The sequence below is a fragment of the Saccostrea echinata genome, unplaced genomic scaffold (assembly GCF_033153115.1).
Source record: "Saccostrea echinata isolate AGI-Se365-2 ecotype Australia unplaced genomic scaffold, CSIRO_AGI_Sech_v1 ptg000009l, whole genome shotgun sequence".
NCBI classification, from domain to species: Eukaryota; Metazoa; Mollusca; class Bivalvia; order Ostreida; family Ostreidae; genus Saccostrea; species Saccostrea echinata.
In genome coordinates this window covers 43,597,870-43,618,068 of record NW_026889758.1, presented here as the reverse complement: position 1 = coordinate 43,618,068, position 20,199 = coordinate 43,597,870, and the positions used below count along the sequence as shown (strand labels likewise).

Here is a 20,199-nt window from a genome sequence, read left to right as displayed (position 1 = left end):
AGGTGCCATGGAGGAGTGAGAATCCCCTGCCGACCGGTCACACCCGCCGTGTGCTCCTTGTCATGATCAGGAAATAACGGAAAAATCCGTCGACAATTCAGTGTGTAAATAATGGCCTAACGATTAGTATGAAAAATGTCAGTCAGCATTTGACTCATTGATAAATTGTACTTGCTGACAAGGTTATTGTATCGACCATAGAACTTACGAAATGATGACTTTAAACGAGACAGCTGATGTACATTTATAATCTTAATACTTTCAAAACGGCAGTCTTCCTACAACACTAGTTTTGATCTGATTTAAGTAAAACTTTGATTCACCTTAAGAAAACATACCTTTTAAAAAGTAAAACGCAGAAATAAGTGGTGCAAGTCAAAGGGATACTTATGAACTAATGACAACTGCAACCAGTAGAGCTACAGTCAATCATGTGAGAAACTTTTCCCCCTGTCTAATTATATACAGCATAAAATTACTACTAGGGACATAAATAAATGAAATTTTATGATATCCTTGCAAGCAACTTCCTATAATAAATAATGACAATTTAAAGTTAACTTTCAATTCACAGGTCAGAATACCTTATCAAAATAAATCGTGAAATACTTCCCTCAAATAATAAAATATTGTCGACGTCTTACCTGAAGATGTCCCATTACAAGTAGCTGTGCAGTTAAGATCACCATAGACGATGGAACAGGTATCGTTGAGATTCATTTCATCACAAAGATACCCCTGGAACGGATAGCTGTAGACAAAAGCCACACCGTCTCCCATTGAAAGATGATAGCTAACATTGGTACCTGGTCAGAAATAAAGAATTAAATAGAATGCTTTATAGTGCTGTTTTGCAATTCAGATCTTGGTATTTGCATTGGAATTGTTGTACCTTGAGTTATGTTCCAAAGGACTTGGGTATCTTCTGTAAACACAGTAGCAATGCTTTCAGCTTCAGCCGTAAAGTTCAGTATCTCATCTTGAATAATTATCACAAACTAAAACAAATAAAATGAGTCCCTAGCTTTTCAAATACATAAAACTGTATATTCATTCTAATTTTATAACTGTAAAAATGCATATTATATTCAGCAAATCATATCTCCGGGAAGGGTCATGTCAAAAGGAGTATTTTCTTACGAAATGTGTATTATCTTTGTTTTGTCAGGTATTGAGACGAAAGTATGCTCATTACGAAAGTCTTTACATATTATTATTGAATAATATTAAAACCTTAGTATCCTCTATTAGCCTTTCAATTTCACTGCACTTAGGTTTTAGGGTATATAACACATTTTGTATTAAAAAACATGCACCCTGAAAAAGCTGAAAAATTGAATATGGATTGAATATTGATGATTGATACAAATTTTTCATTCGGAATAGACCTTACCCTCAATATGTAAACAAATAAGTTAGACAATCACAAGAATCTTTTTGTAGACACTTTTATAGCGTTATTAATCAAAGTCGGCTTTCTTTATTCTTGTCTTTTTCCACGTGGTATAGTAAAATATTCCAATGCAATATATATATATATATATATATATATATATATATATATATATATATATATATATATATATATATATATATCGGAAAATATGTCCAGAATATTTTGTTAATTACCGGATCAACCTTTTATTGAAGAGCGTCACTTCTCCGTATAACTTGCGGACTGACAGGAGGGCATATCATATAACCCCCTTTACAGTTAGGAGCGGTAAACATATTAATGAAAAAAAACATGCAAGATGTGTTTGTGAAACACCGATGCCCCCGTATGCCAACTTATAGTGAAGGTTAAACTTTCTCAAATACAAATCAAATATGTTGGTACCCAAAGTGAGTTCTTGTCCCGAGGAATATACCTGTGAAATATGAAAGCCCTAGCAGCAACCATATAGGATATGGAAAAAGTTAAAAATTTCCATAGGTAAGTCAAACATCAAGGTCAAGGTCAAATGGTCAAAATTAATGGTGCCAAAGGGAAGGCCTTCTCACAAGAAATACACGTGTGAAATATGAAAGCTCTAGCACCAAACGTTCAAAAGACATGGCCAAGTTTAAAGTTTATCAATAGTAGGTCAAACTCCAAGGTCAAGGTCAAAGTTGTTGGTATCCAAAGGAAGGTCTTGTCACAAGGATTACATATGTGATGTATGAAAGCCCTAGCACCAACCGTTCAAAGGTTATGGCCAAGGTTAAAGTTTTTCAAATCTAGATCAAACTCCTAGGTCAAGGTCAAAGGGTCAAAGTTGTTGGTATCCAAAGGAAGGTCTTGACACAAGGATTGCACAGGTGAAGTATGAAAGCCTTAGCACCAACTGTTCAAAAGTTATGGCCAAGGTTAAAGTTGGGTAAAGTTTTGTAAAACTGGGTCAAACTCCAATGTCAAGGTCAAATATTATGGTACCCAAAGAAAGGTCTTGTCACAAGAAATACACATGTGAAATATGAAAGCCATAGCTCCAACCAATCAAAAGTTATGGGCAATGTTAAAGTTTTTGCGGACAAACAGAAAACAGACAGACAGACGGACGGACGGACAGGGCAAAAACTATATACCCCCAAATCTTCGATACGTTCTCATTAGTTATTACTGCATACAGTGTACGTTACAAGTCTCTAGGTACTTTTTCCTTATCGTTTTTCTGTATACGTAGGACATCTAGTACTTTTTACTCACCGTTTTGCTATATGCATATATGTATAACAAATCTACGTAAGTTTGCTGTATATATACGAAACAAGTCTTCGTAATTTTTACCCACCGTTATGCTGTCTATTTAAGGATATCCGATCCTCAGCCAGGAAGGATAACTCTTTAATTTATTATTTAATTCAAAAAGTCTCAAAATGAAGCTTAAATATGAAATCTTTTCATTCAACAATTTTCATTTTATGCATCTCAATGTGATTCAAGGTTCTTTGAAGTTTTAGAAACAGTCTTTTAAAACGTTGATATTTTTACCCAAAGCTATGTTAAAAGTACAGATTTAAAGAAATCGAAGTACACAGAAGAAACTAAAGTAGTGTATAAGTATAAAATCATGCAATTTTCTTCAAATGCATGGATACCTATAGTTTTTTGTATCCTAAAAATGTTTTTGTTGATCAATTTCCAATTAGAAAATGCATAGTAGGTGTCTTTATTCGCATTTCCTGAAATTTTTTTTTGAGATTTACTGATTTTTCCTATTTAATATGATTAACTTAAATGATGAAGTTTGAACAATTGCCGTGGGTAAATTCACATTACTTTGAGAATTCAGAGACATTTTTGTGAACATTTTCACTTATTCAATGCCTGATTTTCAGAACCTGAGGATCGGACTACCTTAACAAGCCTAGATATAGTCTTTACCTTAACAAGCCCAGATATAGTTTTTACTCATTTCTTTTGCTGAATACGCAACAATTCTAGATCCTTTTTACTTACCGTTTTGTTGTACTTCTAATTACTTTTTACTCACCGTTTAGCTGTATGTAGTATGGTTTGTACTTTTTACCCACCTTTTTGCTGTATACAGAACAAGTCTTGGTATTTCTTACTCAAAGTTTTGCTGTGTATGTATTAAATTAAGTCTAGGTTCTTTTAATTTACTATTTTGCTGTTTACATGTACATAATACATGTAAGTCTTAGTATTTTTCCCTCTTGGTTTTGTTGTATATATATATATATATATATATATATATATATATATATATATATATATATATATATATATATATATATATATACATGTATATATATATATATATATATATATATATATATATATATATATATATATATATATATATATATATACGTAACACGTCCAGGTACTCTTCGGTATACTTAATAAGTCTAGGTTATATTTTACTCACCGTTTTACTGACGCTGCTGACTTTGTTCTCTGCTGTCATTATGATCGTGTAGACACCTGCCTCTGTCCATGTATAGTTCATGACCCTGTCCGTAGAATTCATAACGTCACCTGTTCCAAACTTCCAGGTGTAGAGAACCTTGGTCCCAGTATGAGGAGGTATCTTCATTTCTAGGGTTTCATTTGTCACGCCTACATAAAGATGTACAAAACTTGAATTCTTTTTTTATTATATAGAAATAAAAACTTAATATCTAATTACTTCATGAGCAGGAGAGTAATTTGTACTTAGTAACATTTGTTTGTAGAAATAAGGATTTAACAAGTTTAGGTTGAGTCACAGAGATCTAAAGACTTAATACATATTAATCTTTGCTTTCAAGGAATCTGGATATATTAGTTTTTTTCTTATTTATTTTGTTATTCTCCGGCCAGTATAAACCCATAATTCATAAAGAATGCTGTTAAAGGGGATACTAATATCAGAATTATGTGTATTAATTATATAGCATAAAAATAATACTTAGGGCATTATATAATCTCTAAAAACATATTATCGCACTGAGCGATATAAATACATATACATGTATCAAACTAACAGTATAAATATAAGGGACCCACTTAAGGGATTGAATTTATTCAATCCAGTTGCCCCAAGAGCTCCTGACAAGTTTTACTTCAATTATGGTATGTTCTCAAAACCATACGAAAATACAGAAGAGCTGCAAATTGTCTTTAGAGAATTTAATGATTAACCACAATTTGTCATCTTCGACATACGCTTTCTACAAAGATACTTACCTACTGCAGGGGCGTCGATTTCAACGCCAGAAATCACAATCTGGAGTTCAATTTCCCGAACATATGTAACTGGGGGCTGTGTTACAGCGTTTGATGCCATTATAGTAATGTTCTTATAGTCTGCCATGACCCCTGCATAGGTATGTCTGAACTTTGCTCGTACAGGCGTGGCGAAATATGCCCGTACAGCATGTCTAGCTGAAAGCGTGTTGACACCAGTGCTAGATATGGTATATCCATTCGTAGCACGGGATCCCCAATCTCCTCCGACGCTCCAGTAAAACTCCTTGTAGTTATCAGTAGAGTCCAAAAGTTCAAAACGGCCATTTTCTTCTTTAATAGCTATGACGTCAGCAGGATCCATGATGAAGAGGTCGTCGTCCGGAATGGTGTAAAAGTTTCTTCCAGAGCTTATGGTGAAAGTGAACTCGTGAACAAGATCGAACGACTGAATGGGCATCTGTGCAAAATCTGTGACAGGTGGTTTCTCAACTACAGTTCCAGTTGCCATGTTAACACACTTTGCAAGAGCTAGACTGTAGATGGTCCCAGGTCCACACTTGATCTGCCAATAAGATCCCCGTGGCTGGTTATAGCAGGACTCGTTTACAGATATGCAAGAGTAACTTTTATGACAGAACTTTTGTGTTAAGTCTGGTCCACAAGAGGGCCGGTATACCTGGGACAAACAAACAATATCATTTAATTTTCATTTTCAAATAAGGTCAAACATTTGGTGCATAGCAATTTCATAGACTTTTTTTATACCAAACCTTTCCCTCTAAAAAGAATGTTAATACATGTATTGATAAGAACTGCCTTTCCACAAATTTTATTTAACAATGAATTTTGTTGTTATGATTACTTTAAGAACGTATTTTGTTGTTTATTGAGGAAGTAGCAGTTTTTTTAATTGAATCTTGTTTAGAGTAAATCATGTAATCCTCTGCAGGTACATGTAATGAACTGTCCATTGTATAAAGTGTAAATAATTTATTCATGACTGTCTTTGATGTCTTCTTGTTTATAGATAATGTTTAATCAATTACGTAACAAAGATTGATCTCTTTTATATTTTTACTTTTTGGTTATAAATCTGTCAAGGCCTTAGGCCATGCACAGGTGCTTTGAGCTTGGTCAGCCTCAAGGGTCATCTTTTTATGTCACGTGATTGCGATTATCGTGTTCGAATCCAAAAATGGTATATTTCTCACTTTCATTTCTTCCGTAAAATTAATTCTCAAAGCTGATTGGTTAATGACCTGTAATCCAAAGGCAACCCGGTTTCGCTGGAAATTTGGCCTATCCTGGTCACTTCCATGCGACGCCTTGTTGAATAAAGTTGTAATTTTTTTTAGAATCTTATTTTTCCTTTGGAATTACAGGTATGTTCCATTTTTGTTATATTTTTAAATGTTAAGATAAATCATTTAAGTCTCATTTTGAAATAATTTTATTAATTGAATTTAATTATTATATTTTCTAAATTTGAGCTTTATTTCAAGTCTTACGATATTCTTTATTAATCCTTTTAGAATGTTATGAGTTCAGATTAATAATTAATTATAATGCAGAGTTTATTTTAACATTATTTTGTTAACGACATTTGATGTGTGTAAATTTATTAACGTTTAATTGTCGAAATGCAGTAAGTTCGAGTTTCCTCGATTGTTAAAATTATTTTGAATTAAAGAATTTCAGAGGGTATTTTTGTTATATATATTGTTCACCCCTCTGTACAGTCACCAGATGTTAGTTAAGGGAAATATCTTTATAAAATTAAATCATTTTGTATTTTAATTGTAACTGGTGACTGTTGTTTGTGACTAACACTTCCATGCGACGCCTTGTTGAATAAAGTGGTAAATTTTTATAATCTTATTTTTCCTTTGGAATTACAGCCACGACAGATAGATCTAGAATCTACGTCAGTAGAGCTGACACCAAGGAGTTCAACCACAGGCAAAGCGAGTTTTCCCCCAAAATAAAGGAAATATTCTCCAATTATAGAACACGTTCAAAAAGACACAAAATTTAGACGTGTCCGAACTAATTCCCGCCTTGATAGTAAGAAAGTAACCCTCCCTCTCGCTCTTTAAATTGACTTGATGTTGGATCATTCTTTAAGAATACCGACAGTTGGTGAAATGATTTCAATTTGTTTCCGATTAATCGATGTTTTAAAACAACATGATAAGGACTGTAAATTTGCATATTTTGACAAATATTTAATATCAAGAGACCTCGACAATTGACAACAAGTGATCAGTACCGATGTGTAGGTGAAATATCCTTTACGGGCTTAAATGGAATATTTTAAATATCTTAAATAATATACGAATCCATTTATTTGTAATTTGAGCAGAGAATGTTCTGCTTATATCCATGCATTCCTTTGAATCGTGAAATCTGTGTCGCCACATGTATTTTATTATTAACCTTAATGATCACATTTTTCTCAAGAAATTGAGAATGTTTTTAAATGCAATAGGGTTCCCATTGCTTCATGTATATATGAGTTTACATGTACACTAGCCTTCTTTCTATACAAGAAATTCACGTGCACGTGAACCTGATCTCTGATCATATTCCCATGTTTATACCTGCACTATGATATCCCCAGCGGTGGTTGCCGTATAATCAAGACCCACCAGTGTGGCGTTCGTTTTGACGATTGTATCCGGGTACAAGTATAAATTGTTGCCCGGATGTGTGACGGTAGAAATAGTACCATCAACCTGACCCTTCGAGAATTCTTTACATTCTACAATATAGAGACTGATATTTAGAGAACAAGTCAATAATGAGAAAGTTTACGTAATATTTGTACAATTGAAAACAAATGTCAGAAAAATAATCTGAGATGCTCATAAATGTACTCCCAGATCATCTCTTAAGGAAAAAAATGATAAAATAAATCACTTTACAAAACCTTGGACATTGAGTAAAAATGTTGATCCATCGCCCATGTCTACGTTGACTGATAAGGGGCTGCCCACGCCAATTCGTAGGAAACAGTCAAATCGAACGTTACCGATTGCGTAATTCGGGCAATCCAAACTCACCAGTTTTATTCTGGCTTGCACCTTTTAAATTAAATAAATCAAAACGTTATTCCATGTCTGTTTATAAATATAGTGTAAGGTTGTTAAATTTGTTTTGCACGAAATGAACAGTAATGTTACCTTAAATGCTTGAGTTGCATCTAATGTTTTTGACCCGGTGTCGCTGATCGTGGCCTTGATTTGAAGTGGTCTTGACTTTCTTGGAATTATGGGAATAGATAAGGTATTGACAGGCCCTAAGTCTGGCCCGTCGTCTGATGTTACAGCGACAATGGATTGTATGTCACCATTGGTCAAGTTAAAGTAGACATTCTGAGATACAAACGTCTCCAAAAGCATATCTAACAAGAAATATTTTAGTGGTCAATTTTTTGTTACAATGAGAATTTTTAAAGCACAGGGAACTGAGTTAGTGAGTAGTAAAAAAATTATCCTTCAAATGACTAGAGATTTCTTTAAACATTATCCCAGTTTTGCTGTTTTTAAGACATTTTGTTTGAATTGTGTGGATTTTTTTCCTTTATAGATACATTTATATATTAAATTTGTATGTTACTTGTAATTTTTGACTACACTTGTTTAAAAGTGAGCGACTTGTGCAAAAAAATTCCTTTTATAATGTTCATGAAGTAAATACTACATATATATGTATGTATTTCTTCACTTGAAATGAATATTTTTGTCTTTTAATTAAAAAATTTGGTTTTTTCTTTTGCAAAATTTATTTAAAAATACAGCTACCAAACCCGGTCATTAAAAGATCCATATATAATATATAGAGAGAGAGGAAAGAGAGTGTGTATATATCCACTTCTGAATGTGAAATCGTTCTGAATGAACGAATTTAACTAAAAACGATGAACCATACATATATTGATGCAAAATAAGCTCTGAGTTCATTTTAGCGTTTCTTCTTAATTACTTTTCCTTGATTTCACAATTGTCTAATTTAGTAATTGTGTATTGTGTAATTCAATGGCCACTTTCAAAAGATGTATTAGGGCTAAGCACGTAGAGCATAATAAGGCAGTCACTCAGAATTAAAAATAATCTTTAGAGTGAAGAAATACAGTTTTTTAAAATAAATATTATAAAGAAAGAAAAACTATCAATACTTTCCACGAAGTTAAATTTTTAATGAGTAATCAATTTTTTGTCTACGTTTGCTAAAGTTTTATTGAAATTGCTATTGATTAAAACGTTGGTTCCTTTAGAGTATTTAAATGAAAACAAATACTGACTTTATTTCTTTCCAAGTCAAATATGTTATTTCATTCAAGTAAATAAATGTTTTTTGAAGTGAAATGACGATATGGCCCAAAGAAAAAATTCAAAAGAATGGTCGTGCCAGCACAGTTATCCAAGAGTTTTCTGCACTGTAGGAGACTTTCAAATATTGCATTTATTTTCTCTATTTGTAAATAATTATTTTATAAAAGTGACTTTAAACAACAATTAAAAACAAGTGTAGCCGTAGAATGAATTAAAAATAATAATATTGAAAGATCGGAAAAACAAAAAATTACATAAAATTTAAGAAAAAAAAACTTTATGTATCAGAATAAAACGGACATTTATAAAGCTGCATTCCTACCCCCAGGGAATATTTTAAAGCCATTCAGAACCACTGGGGTGGTGTAGACATTATCATAAGGTGGCTCTGCGTCTGTTCCACATTTCTGACTAGTGTCGCCCGCGCAGTTTTCTACACATGCACTTTCAGACGCCTGAGGCTCTGTCATCGTCGTACCACAGAAACATATTTTTCCGGCCGTCAGACCCGCGAGGGGATGTCCTTTCTTTGAACAAGAGTCCTCACATTGTACAGGGGTCAGGGAAGCTGGCACATAGTTCCCGGGGTTTACTGCCAGCTGTCTAGCAGCTGGGGTTTCCGGAAAGCAGCCAGAGTATGCTACAATACAAGTATTAATTTAGAACTATGTACAAAATATATAATTTAACTCGATGTATTGTATTTTATACTGTTAAATAATAAAAGGGTTATGATATTGATATATATATATATATATATATATATATATATATATATATATATATATATATATATATATATATATATATATATATATATATATATATATATATACAGTGTGGTTTATAATAATCAACTTTGATTCGTGGTCACAAAAATACAATCAATACGAGGGTTCTCCCAGAGAAACGCGAACTTTTTGAAATTTTCAGAAACTATTCGACCAAAACTAATAATTTTCTGCACGTTGTTGGAAAATGATGTTTTCGGTATTTTGACACAATATTTTAAAGGGTGTTAAATATCGGTGGTCGGTGCACGGCAATATTTTGACTTTTAAAAGATGCGTTGTCAATGAACTTTTCTTTATTAAAAGGCTATGAGGAAATATGTCACAAAATATACTTCCATAATACGCATTAATCTGGTGTATTCATGTATAAAAATTCATTCATTAATGACGTTATAAAACAAAACACCTTTAATTAGATATTGTCAAACATGGTTACGTTTGGCGATAATGTGGAGCACCAAATTATTAAGCAGTACTTTGTTGAGCGGGATATGACTCCTGCCCATGCGATAAAAGAGATATTAACGATGGGAAAACAGAAACATAAATCTTTATCCCTAGTTGAAGAGGTTTGAGGATGAATTTTATCAGAAGCACATTTCCAAAACAAATTCACAAACGCCACGGCTACGTAATGACGTCGTCAGTGTTGCGCCGACAACTGATTTGTAAGATTCGTTCACCTGCGAGGGAAACGTTATTTATAGAGATATTTCATTGAAATTTTTACGAATTATTCGAAAAATGTTGATCATGATGTATGCCAATTTTTAACTTTAAAGTATTAGTGAAACAAAAGATAATGAAAATGTTCGCGTATTTCTGAGAAGGACAACCCTCGTACATGTATTATATATTTTAACCAAAATGAAAAAGATCATAAAAACAATTCTTACCTGTCTCGATTTTGTAAGGGGATAAAAGTAGTAATACCAGTTCAATTATCTGTTTTAAAAAAATGAATTAATACAAGATTTTTTTTTTGTTGTAACGAAGAAACTTACTGATTTACTAAAGTACATGTAGTTAGGAACATGATTAGAATATTTTTTAAAGTTGGAATAGTAATCACGTCATGATAAATAGAGGGGTATTTATTTTTCACCTAAAATTGATAAAAACTACATGAAATATTAAAGATTCACAGTTTTACAATTGACTGATTTCACACATTTGTGTTGATATTGATTATAAAAATAAGCTTTTAAAAATATTCAGAATTTAATTTTTGCTTTCAAAAAATGAATGAAATAATTAATTAATAATAATTATTAAATTATTTTCTTTAGTTTAAGGTTACATTAAATTATTTCTCACTTCTGTTTTTCTTGGCTAGTATACTTACCATTTTTTATGTGTATAGTCCTCTATCATGGTCTTTTTTCTTTTAAACCCCCTCTCAAGAATAGTCTGTGTTTTGAACTGCTTTAAATGCTACATAGAGCATGCGCATTGTGCATTGTTTCATATCGAGCATTTTCTTCTTTTTTGTTTTTGTGGACAATTAAATGTTTCGCGTTATTATTGAGCAGTTCCCTTTATAATTATTATAACCACACCATTTATACCGAAGGAATACGGTTTTAAATCCAACATTTATTTTGTTCAATCATTTGATATTGCAAGAGATTATCAATTGCAAGTTGTTTTGCGTCGAATGGCAAGTTTTTAAAATTTGGAGGGCAGGGTGCATTGGTGGGTGAGGACCCTGGAATCATATCTCATCATTTAAGTTATCAGTTGTCGAGAATAAGGCTGAAGATACTAGGAAACAGTTGCTTAAAAAAATACATTTAAATAAAATTGGAGGTGTTTTTGTCTGCAGTAGACGGATCAAGAGAAAAGAAAAAGGCGACTGAGGGTGAACAATATTAAGAAAAAGAAAGGGAAAGACAGTGTGATAACTATTTACCTGTAAATATTTAACCAGAAAAGGGAAAAGACTAGAAGGAGAAAGGTAAGGGAAAGAGTAATAATGAAACACAGAATAAAGAAGCTAGCAGCTGTGGCTGGTATGAATGTAAACGCAGGGACGATATTAGTGGGTATGAAACAATGCAAAATACCAGATAATATGCTGATTATTCAGCTCCCATGCGGCGCCTCGTAAAAGGATATCAACAGCGTTATAAAAAGCTCGACAGTTTAAAATTTTGAAAAATCTAAAATCGGAGAACGAACTACGACGAAAGTTAAAAACAAACCCAAAGAGAAGACCAAATATTAAAACAGAGACGTATAAAATGCCTCAGACACCCTGAAGTAAAACTAATCAATATTATTCATTGGAAAATGTCCCAGAAATAGTTTGTCTAAATGAAAAAAACAACTATTTTTGTCCAATGTTATTGCATCTGAAATTATTGGAAAAAAGAGTTCAAGCTCACGGCAATCTATATGAAAAAAATTTGGAAGCGTCGTAAGCAAATTGTTGTTGGAGAACAGATGACTCTATCACTTCGGTACACAGGGGTCAGTAACATATTTTGCGTCAAGTTTGAGTTTAAGTGATCACTATATAAACAACAAGAGGCCCATGGGCCACATCGCTCATCTGAACACACTGGCTAGGAAAAAGCAGAAATCAGTTCAGTATAAAAACGTTTACCGGGGGGGGGGGGATACAATTAACACTACCTCAGGATACTTCCATATCAACATTACTAATCATGGCTTTGCTGTTCTTTCGAATTTTGAAGATTTTTTCTTCATGTATTCCTAAAACTCTGATCGCTCATTGTGGCCTTTTCCTACCCACCCTAAATTTCAATCTACTTTATCTGAGGATGCTTCTATAATAATATGACTAATCATGGCTTAGCTGTTCTTGAGCAGATGATTTTTTTCATGATGATTCCTATATATTCTGATGTAAAACTTTGACCCTTTGTTGTACCACCTTTACCTCTGGGTGTCATGATTTGAAGAAATTTGATTCTACCATACCTTGGGGTCCTTCTGTATAAATATGACTAATAATGGCTCTGTTGTTCTTGAGAAGACGATTTTTAGAGATATTTCCTCTATATTTCTATGTAAAACTTTGATCCACTGTTGTGGCCCTGTCCTACCCCGGAGGTCATGATTTGAACAAACATGAATCTACACTACCTGAGGATACTCCAGAATTAATATTACTTATAATAGCTTATCTGTTCTTGAGAGGAAAACATATCTCCTATATATTCCTACGTAAAACTTTGGCCACCTTTTGTGTCTGCACCCAACCCCCAAGAGGCATGATTTGAACAAACTTGAATCTACAGTACATGAGGATACCTCTTATAATGATATGACTAATCATGGCTTTGCTTTTCTCGAGAAGATTTTTAAGACATTTCCTATATATTCGTATGTAAAACTTTGACCCCCTCCTGTGGCCCCGCCTACCCCCGAGGGTTATAATATGAATAATCTTGAATCTAGAGCACATAATAAAGCTTTTACATAAGTTTCATCTTTTCTTGCCCAGTGGTTCTTGAGAAGAATTTGTAAAAAGATGCCCCCAAATTTTCATGAATTCTTAATTATCTACCCTTGAAAGAGGACATGGCACTTCCTGTGAACAAACTTAAATCTCCTTCATCCAAGGATGCTTTGTGGCAAGTTTGCTTGAAATTGGCCCAGTGGTTCTTGAGAAGAGGTCGAAAATGTGAAAAGTTTGCAGACGAGAGACGGACGTCGGACACTCTTTGATCAGAAAAACTCACTTGAGCCTTCAGCTCAGATGAGCTAAAAAGGAACCAACGTTAACCAACATTAGCCCGAATTTACACGTAGTCAAACTAAAAAAAAAACTGCTCCATATATTCAATAAAATGCCTTGCAGCCAGTGGAATTATGACGGGAATCATTCAGCAGTTATTATTCTTAACTAAAAATATTATCAGGAACATTTACGAATCGTAGCCATCTTTCAAAAACCCGATATCAAGTCATGAGAGAAAAGCTGTTGTTTTGTTTCTTCAGAGAAATGACAACAATCGCATGCAATTAAACAGCTAGGGAAAATGGATTCCATAAAAACAAAAGGGGAGATGCAAACTACAGCACGAGAAATTTCTAGCTAAAAATTCGGCTGTATAAATTTCTTTGTCAACATATTGGCGTCTATGACTAAGGGATATCCTGACAACAACATTCCTGGGCTTAAACACTTGCCTTTGTACCAAACTTTGCATTCAAATTAAGAATTTCTAAGACCTACGGTTTTGAGATAACTACAAATCCAGATGAAATTCGTTAAACAAGAAAGGGCATTTTTAAAAGACAACTTTCCAGAAAAAGTTACTTTCAATTTGTGGAAGAGAGTGTAAGTCCGGGATGGAAAGGAAAAGATGAAGATATTTTGAGAAGAATCCGATAAAGATGCATTTTGGACAATACGGGGAAAAATTTTGATGATTTTAAGAATCATGTGTTCAGAATTGAGAGACAGTATGCAATGAGCAGATAGCTAAAGCAGAACTTACCTGATGGCCAAGTACCGATTCACATAGATTCACAGGTTGGAACTTCCTTTTACTTTTTGGTTTGGAACATTTATTCATATCCTGCAATTGTACAGTGTTCGACGTTATAGGAGCAAAAAATGTGTATACGAAAGGGGGGGGGGGGACTAGCATCTTATTGAAAATTTACAATAACAAAAGATTTTAGTCAGAAAAAAGTGGGCCAAGCCCCTCTAACCCACCCACGTTCTACGGGCCTGCATCCTCAACAAGTTTAATTCCCTTGGGGCCTTTGCGTTACGAATTTTAGTCTAACCCACTACTGGACGGATAGTCTTACAAGTCAATATCGGGACCGTTACATATTAGACGTGCTAATGTGTTATGAAGAGAAGTGTGGGTGCCCTACGACATGGCATTATTTATTTCGAAAGTGGACTTGGCAGAGGCCCGTGTGATGGGGAAGGTGGAACTCTGAAAAGAGTAGCCGATCAAGCAGTGAACGCACAAAAGGGAAATACTCAGGACGCAGAGAACTACTCCTAGGTAATCAATGCAAATATCAAGTGAGTCAACTTTTTTCTTTGTGAATAAAAGATTATGCGAATAGGAGTTCGAACTTTTAATCAATTGTACCCTCCAACCAGGAAGAGAAACTATGGACTTGCATGCCACTTATAAGAGCAATCTGTATATTGCAAATACATCGTGCTATTGCAGTAGTTATTTGAAAAAGGAGTATTGTGATGGACACTGATGACTGTATCAAAAAAAAGTAAGGAAAAGCAAAAGGATCTCAACACTGCAAGAAACGCTACAAATAACAAGCTAATTCAGAGAATTTGTGTCCCCCACTTATGGAAAAAAGAAGAGCATGCGCAGTTCGGGGGGGGGGGGTCGGACTCCACCCCCCCCCCCCTGTATTTGTAGAATCATTAAATGTATACATGTATATTGAAGCAAATAAAAAATGCCAATATGAATATTAAGATTTGAGTGCTTATTCTTTGATATGTGTGTAGAAGATTCTTTTTATATTATAGAATATTTATCACACTGTAATAATGATTTTATGAGTTTGTACAAGCCAGACGTCATAACTTTTTCAATAAAATTAAAATCCTTGCATTCCGTACTTATCACCTGATCACATTCTATATATATCCTCACTCATTCATGTTCGATTATCGAGTCTCGCTATAATCTACGGGTATACACGTATATTTAAAACTGAGATAAACATTATGTATCTCAACACTCGAAGCACATATAATATTTGTGTCACAGAAATTTCTGACCAGCTTTTTATAATTAACATGTTGATGTCATTTATTTTTATAGGATTTAAATTTAGTGTATGTACAGTCATAATGTCACTAAGCCCCTGCATAAATTAATTTTGTATATGAATATTATATACATCAGTCTACACTCCAGGAGTTGACCCCCATCCCCCAGTGGGATTTTATTTCTGTATGTCAAGTACATACACTAATATTACTTTATTCTTTTGTTGATTTTTCTTTACATTATGATGCTTTGTGGTTGCGTTTTGTTTTTGTTTCAGATGTCATCAAGATGTTAGTCCATAAATATTTCTGCACGGATGAGTAAAATTTTGTTATTTTTTTACTCATATACAATGTTCATAAATTAGCTTTCCAATTTAATCAATGTATCAATTGCTATTATTTAATGAAACACTGAAAGAATTTAATTAACGTACAAAATTTTTATGTACTTTCAGAAGAATGTATATGAAGTATTTAAATATAACTATGTCATATGTATGTATGTTTGTGTGTCAATTTCTAATATATACATATTAAAGATTTCATTTTAAATATGAATGACACAAAAACTGGTCAGATCAATCAATCTGATGATTTTTTTATGATGTTGATATAATCACAATATATTTATTGTTCATAAATTTACAGGTGAACGAGCACGCCTTAAGGAGAATGCTGTTCCATCAGTTTTCAAATTTAAATCTTCATCTGAAGAGCGACGACGTGGAACCTCAATTTCAAGAAATAAAGGAAGCACGTCCACTATGTCTACGCCTTTTGATTACTGTCATGGTGTTCAGCAAGAGGTCACAGTTGAGTCTTCAAACAATAGCGAAGAAAGTGTTAAACAAGTAGAAATGAATTCAACTCTTGTTGAGAATTTTTCTCATGAGAGTATTCAATGCAGTCTTCTTCATGGTCGCTATTCAATTGAAAAGTTTAGGACAAACTCTAAGGCAATTAACTTTTACACAGGATTTTCAGATTTTGAGCATTTTGAATTTTTTTTTCATTGTCTTAGCCCAGCAGCTTCAGATCTAAAAAATCAACCGACTATAATTTCCCCCATTGATCAACTTTTCTTAACTTTGATCAAACTTCGCCAAGCCAGGGAGGATTTTGAATTGAGTCTTATGTTTGAGATTAGTGAAACAACTGTATCAAAAATAGTTATAATGTGGATTAACTTCATGTACTTTCAGCTAAAAGATCTTGATATATAGCCATCTCGAGATATCATTGATAAACATATGCCAGAGGATTTCTCCAAGAAGTTTCCCTCTACCAGGGTGATTCTTGATGCAACCGAGATACCAATTCAAAAGCCGTCAGATGTAATTGCCCAGTCAGTTACTTGGTCTGGATACAAGCATCGTAATACTTTAAAAACAATGATTGGTTGTACACCACGAGGTGCAGTTTCCTTTATTAGTGATTCTTTTGGGGGGTCTGCTTCCGACAGACAAATCATCGAGTGTTCTGATATTACAAAGCCAGAATCAAACGGGTTTTTACCAAAAGATAGTATAATGGCAGACAGAGGCATAATGGTGCAAGATTTATTTGCACCCATGGATGTGTTTGTTAATACTCCAACCATGCTGAAGGGCAAATCTCAGCTCGAGCCAAAAGATGTTGTAAAAGACAGGAGAATTGCATCCAAACGAATACACGTAGAGAGGGTCATTGGTCTTAGTAAAAGATACAAAATTTTAAGTTCTCCACTTCCATCTAGCAAATGTGTTCTAGCATCAAGAATAGTGTTTGTTTGTTTTTCTTTGTCAAATTTTAGGAAACCAATTGTGGATGGTTATGCTTGAGTGAGTAAATAAATTAAAAAGAATTTTTTTCTATAATTTATTATTGAAAAAATGGTACGTTTCCTGGTACACGTCAAAACAGTTTTTTATAGTGCAAGACATTGCCAAATTTACAACCTTGATATACAAAGAGTTTTAATGTAAATTTTCCCTTTCAAGAATCCTCTAAAAGTGGGAGCTTGAATTTGTTACATTGCGTCATCTCTTGAAACATGTACATTGTACAATATATTCTGAATGTCAAAATCTTATTTAGTAAAATTATAAACAAGAAGCAACATAAGGTATAAAGTGTTTCTTGTAGAACATTTCCAACTTTGGCAGCAAACTGAACCTGAAGTAATCATCATTACACTGAACCTTCAGAATCAAAATATCACAGAAAGTAAACACAACAAAATGACAAATTTTTCTCTTGGAAAGAAAGAGCTGTCCTTGCACTTGATCATAATATTTATGAGATTGTTTAAGTGTAACAGTGCCATCAGATAATTCAACAAGGAATGGGAATTTCTTCCCAGGTTTGATTTCCTCATTTCTACCAGTATAAGGACATTTAACTTCAATAATGGCATCATTGTCTACTAACATATTTGGTGTTGCACCAAGAAATGGATAATCCAAAGATACAAACAGCCCACATCTTTGAACTTTGAGACCAGAAATTTCCTCAAATCTACATATAGCTTTGTTTTCATATTGTCTACCATGCATGATAGGTGAAGTAGAAATTGAATTTGTTTGATATAAACTCGAACAAAGTTTTCGTGTGTCTCTGCGGCAAGTCATTTTTGCAATGTCTCCGAACCTGGATGCTGTTAATCTCCATTTTCTTTCATCAAACCATTGTTTGCTTTTAGTTTGTAACTTTGTAGTTTTCTCTATTGTCTCTGCTTTTTCTGGAGTTACCTTAAAAGATTCATTTTACACAAAGCTAGTTATTGATCAATAAGCAATACTGAAATAAGGATTTCAATTAAAAAATACTTACACACAGTGCTCTGTCTACAATATATTCTGTAAAGGGGAGTTGAAGGTAATCATGATCTCTACTTGCAACCTGAAATAAATATTTCTTTATTTATTTATTAATATTTATAGAAAGAATTCATTTATTTTTTAAACTGAAACTTAAAAAAAATGGAAATTTCTCAATAGGATATGAATGCCCCACAAAGGTACATTTGTATTTTAAAGTGAAAAGAAATGTGTGATTTTTTTTAAAAAAATTATATATTAAGAGAAAAAAGGGGTGTGTGTGTGTGAAATAATTAACAGGGAAGGTCAAGGTGAAAATAACAAGAAGTCTGCGAGCCAATGCTCACTAATAATACCCCCGCTCTGATGTGAATACACAAGTTCAGTTATGGACAAACACAGTGATAATCAGGAAATTGACATTGGATTAGTAAAAATTGAATCCCAACATATGGCATGCCTAAACAAACATTGTGTTAAGATTTCAAGCACCTGCAATGAGTAGTTGCTGAGAAAACTGGGACCAAATTTGTTATGTATGGTACACAGATGTAGGGATAAACAGGAAGTTGACATTGGATTTGTACCAAAATGAATCCCATTATATGGCATACCTAAACAAAGATTGTGCTAAAATTTCAAGCATCTGCGATGAGTAGTTGCTGAGAAAACTACGACCAAAATTTGTTATGTATGGTACAGACAGACGCACAGATAAACAGGGAGTTAACATCAGATTTGTACAAAAATGAATCCCATCATATGGCATGCCTAAACAAAGGGTGTGTTAAAATTTCAAGCATCTACAATGAGTAGTTGCTGAGAAAACTGCGACCAAAGTTTGTTATGTATGGTACGGACAGACACACGGATAAACAGGAAGTTGACATCAGATTAGTACAAAGATGAATCCCACCATATGGCATGCCTAAACAAAGATTGTGCTAAAATTTCAAGCATCTGCGATGAGTAGTTGCTGAGAAAACTACGACCAAAATTTGTTATGTATGGTACGGACAGACGCACGGATAAACAGGAAGTTGACATTGAATTCGTACAAAAATGAATCCCATCATATGGCATGCCTAAACAAAGATTGTGCTAAAATTTCAAGCATGTGCGATGAGTAGTTGCTGAGAAAACTACGACCAAAATTTGTTATGTATGGTACGGACAGACACATGGATAAACAGGAAGTTGACATCAGATTAGTACAAAGATGAATCCCACCATATGGCATGCCTAAACAAAGATTGTGCTAAAATTTCAAGCATCTGCGATGAGTAGTTGCTGAGAAAACTACGACCAAAATTTGTTATGTATGGTACGGACAGACGCACGGATAAACAGGAAGTTGACATCGAATTCGTACAAAAATGAATCCCACCATATGGCATGCCTAAACAAAGATTGTGCTAAAATTTCAAGCTTCTGCAATGAGTAGTTGCTGAGAAAACTGCGACCAAAATTTGTTACGGACAGACAGACACACAGACGGACAGACAGACACACAAGGGTAAAACAGTATACCCCCCTCTCCTTCGGAGCGGGGGTATAATTATGCCACAGTTGATTAGGCTAGCTCTCACCAATATAAGTGTATGAATTTGGTTTATAAATAAATCTTAAACAGTTTCTTTGAAACTGAGATAAACACAAAGTGTGATGGACCAACAGACGGAAATGACAAACACTATATGCCCCTGCCATATTCTTAGTGGGGCATAAAAATCCCAAGAAATAAAAAGTTCTTTACCAGAAGACTTGTAGAAGGTGTTGAATATCTCATAGTGATGTCCATGGAAGAGGCAGAACAGTAGTTGACCATGCAATTGTAAACATAACTGTATCC

At 33.7% G+C, this 20,199-nt stretch overlaps 2 protein-coding genes across 2 annotated transcripts in view; both read right to left on the bottom strand.

Annotated features, from left to right (window-relative positions):
- Positions 1–11,154, bottom strand: part of LOC133182772 (uncharacterized) — a 52,308-nt gene extending 41,154 nt beyond the window's left edge. The window contains exons 1-9 of the mRNA XM_061317621.1: positions 11,124–11,154; positions 9,335–9,652; positions 7,861–8,081; positions 7,608–7,761; positions 7,279–7,439; positions 4,676–5,354; positions 3,876–4,066; positions 893–998; positions 645–806 (exon numbers count right to left, since the gene is read on the bottom strand). Of these exons, the coding sequence (XP_061173605.1) occupies positions 645–806; positions 893–998; positions 3,876–4,066; positions 4,676–5,354; positions 7,279–7,439; positions 7,608–7,761; positions 7,861–8,081; positions 9,335–9,652; positions 11,124–11,154 (2,023 nt within the window). The remainder of the gene's footprint in view (positions 1–644; positions 807–892; positions 999–3,875; positions 4,067–4,675; positions 5,355–7,278; positions 7,440–7,607; positions 7,762–7,860; positions 8,082–9,334; positions 9,653–11,123) is intronic.
- A 6,314-nt stretch (positions 11,155–17,468) lies between these two features.
- Positions 17,469–20,187, bottom strand: LOC133183774 (uncharacterized). Its single transcript, XM_061318681.1, has 3 exons — positions 20,104–20,187; positions 18,361–18,429; positions 17,469–18,278 (listed from the first exon to the last, which is right to left on the bottom strand). Exons 1-3 carry the CDS (start codon positions 20,173–20,175, stop codon positions 17,631–17,633), a joined length of 789 nt encoding a protein of 262 aa, XP_061174665.1. The 5' UTR covers positions 20,176–20,187; the 3' UTR covers positions 17,469–17,630.
- Positions 20,188–20,199: the final 12 nt, after the last annotated feature.

Excerpts from the sequence above, each read along its gene's own strand:
- LOC133183774 (XM_061318681.1), bottom strand. The coding sequence starts at position 20,175 with ATGGTCAACTACTGTTCTGCCTCTTCCATGGACATCACTATGAGATAT. Across the intron at positions 18,430-20,103 it reads CACCTTCTACAAGTCTTCTG|GTTGCAAGTAGAGATCATGA; the intron begins GTAAAGAACTTT and ends TATTTATTTCAG. Across the intron at positions 18,279-18,360 it reads TTGTAGACAGAGCACTGTGT|GTAACTCCAGAAAAAGCAGA; the intron begins GTAAGTATTTTT and ends GAATCTTTTAAG.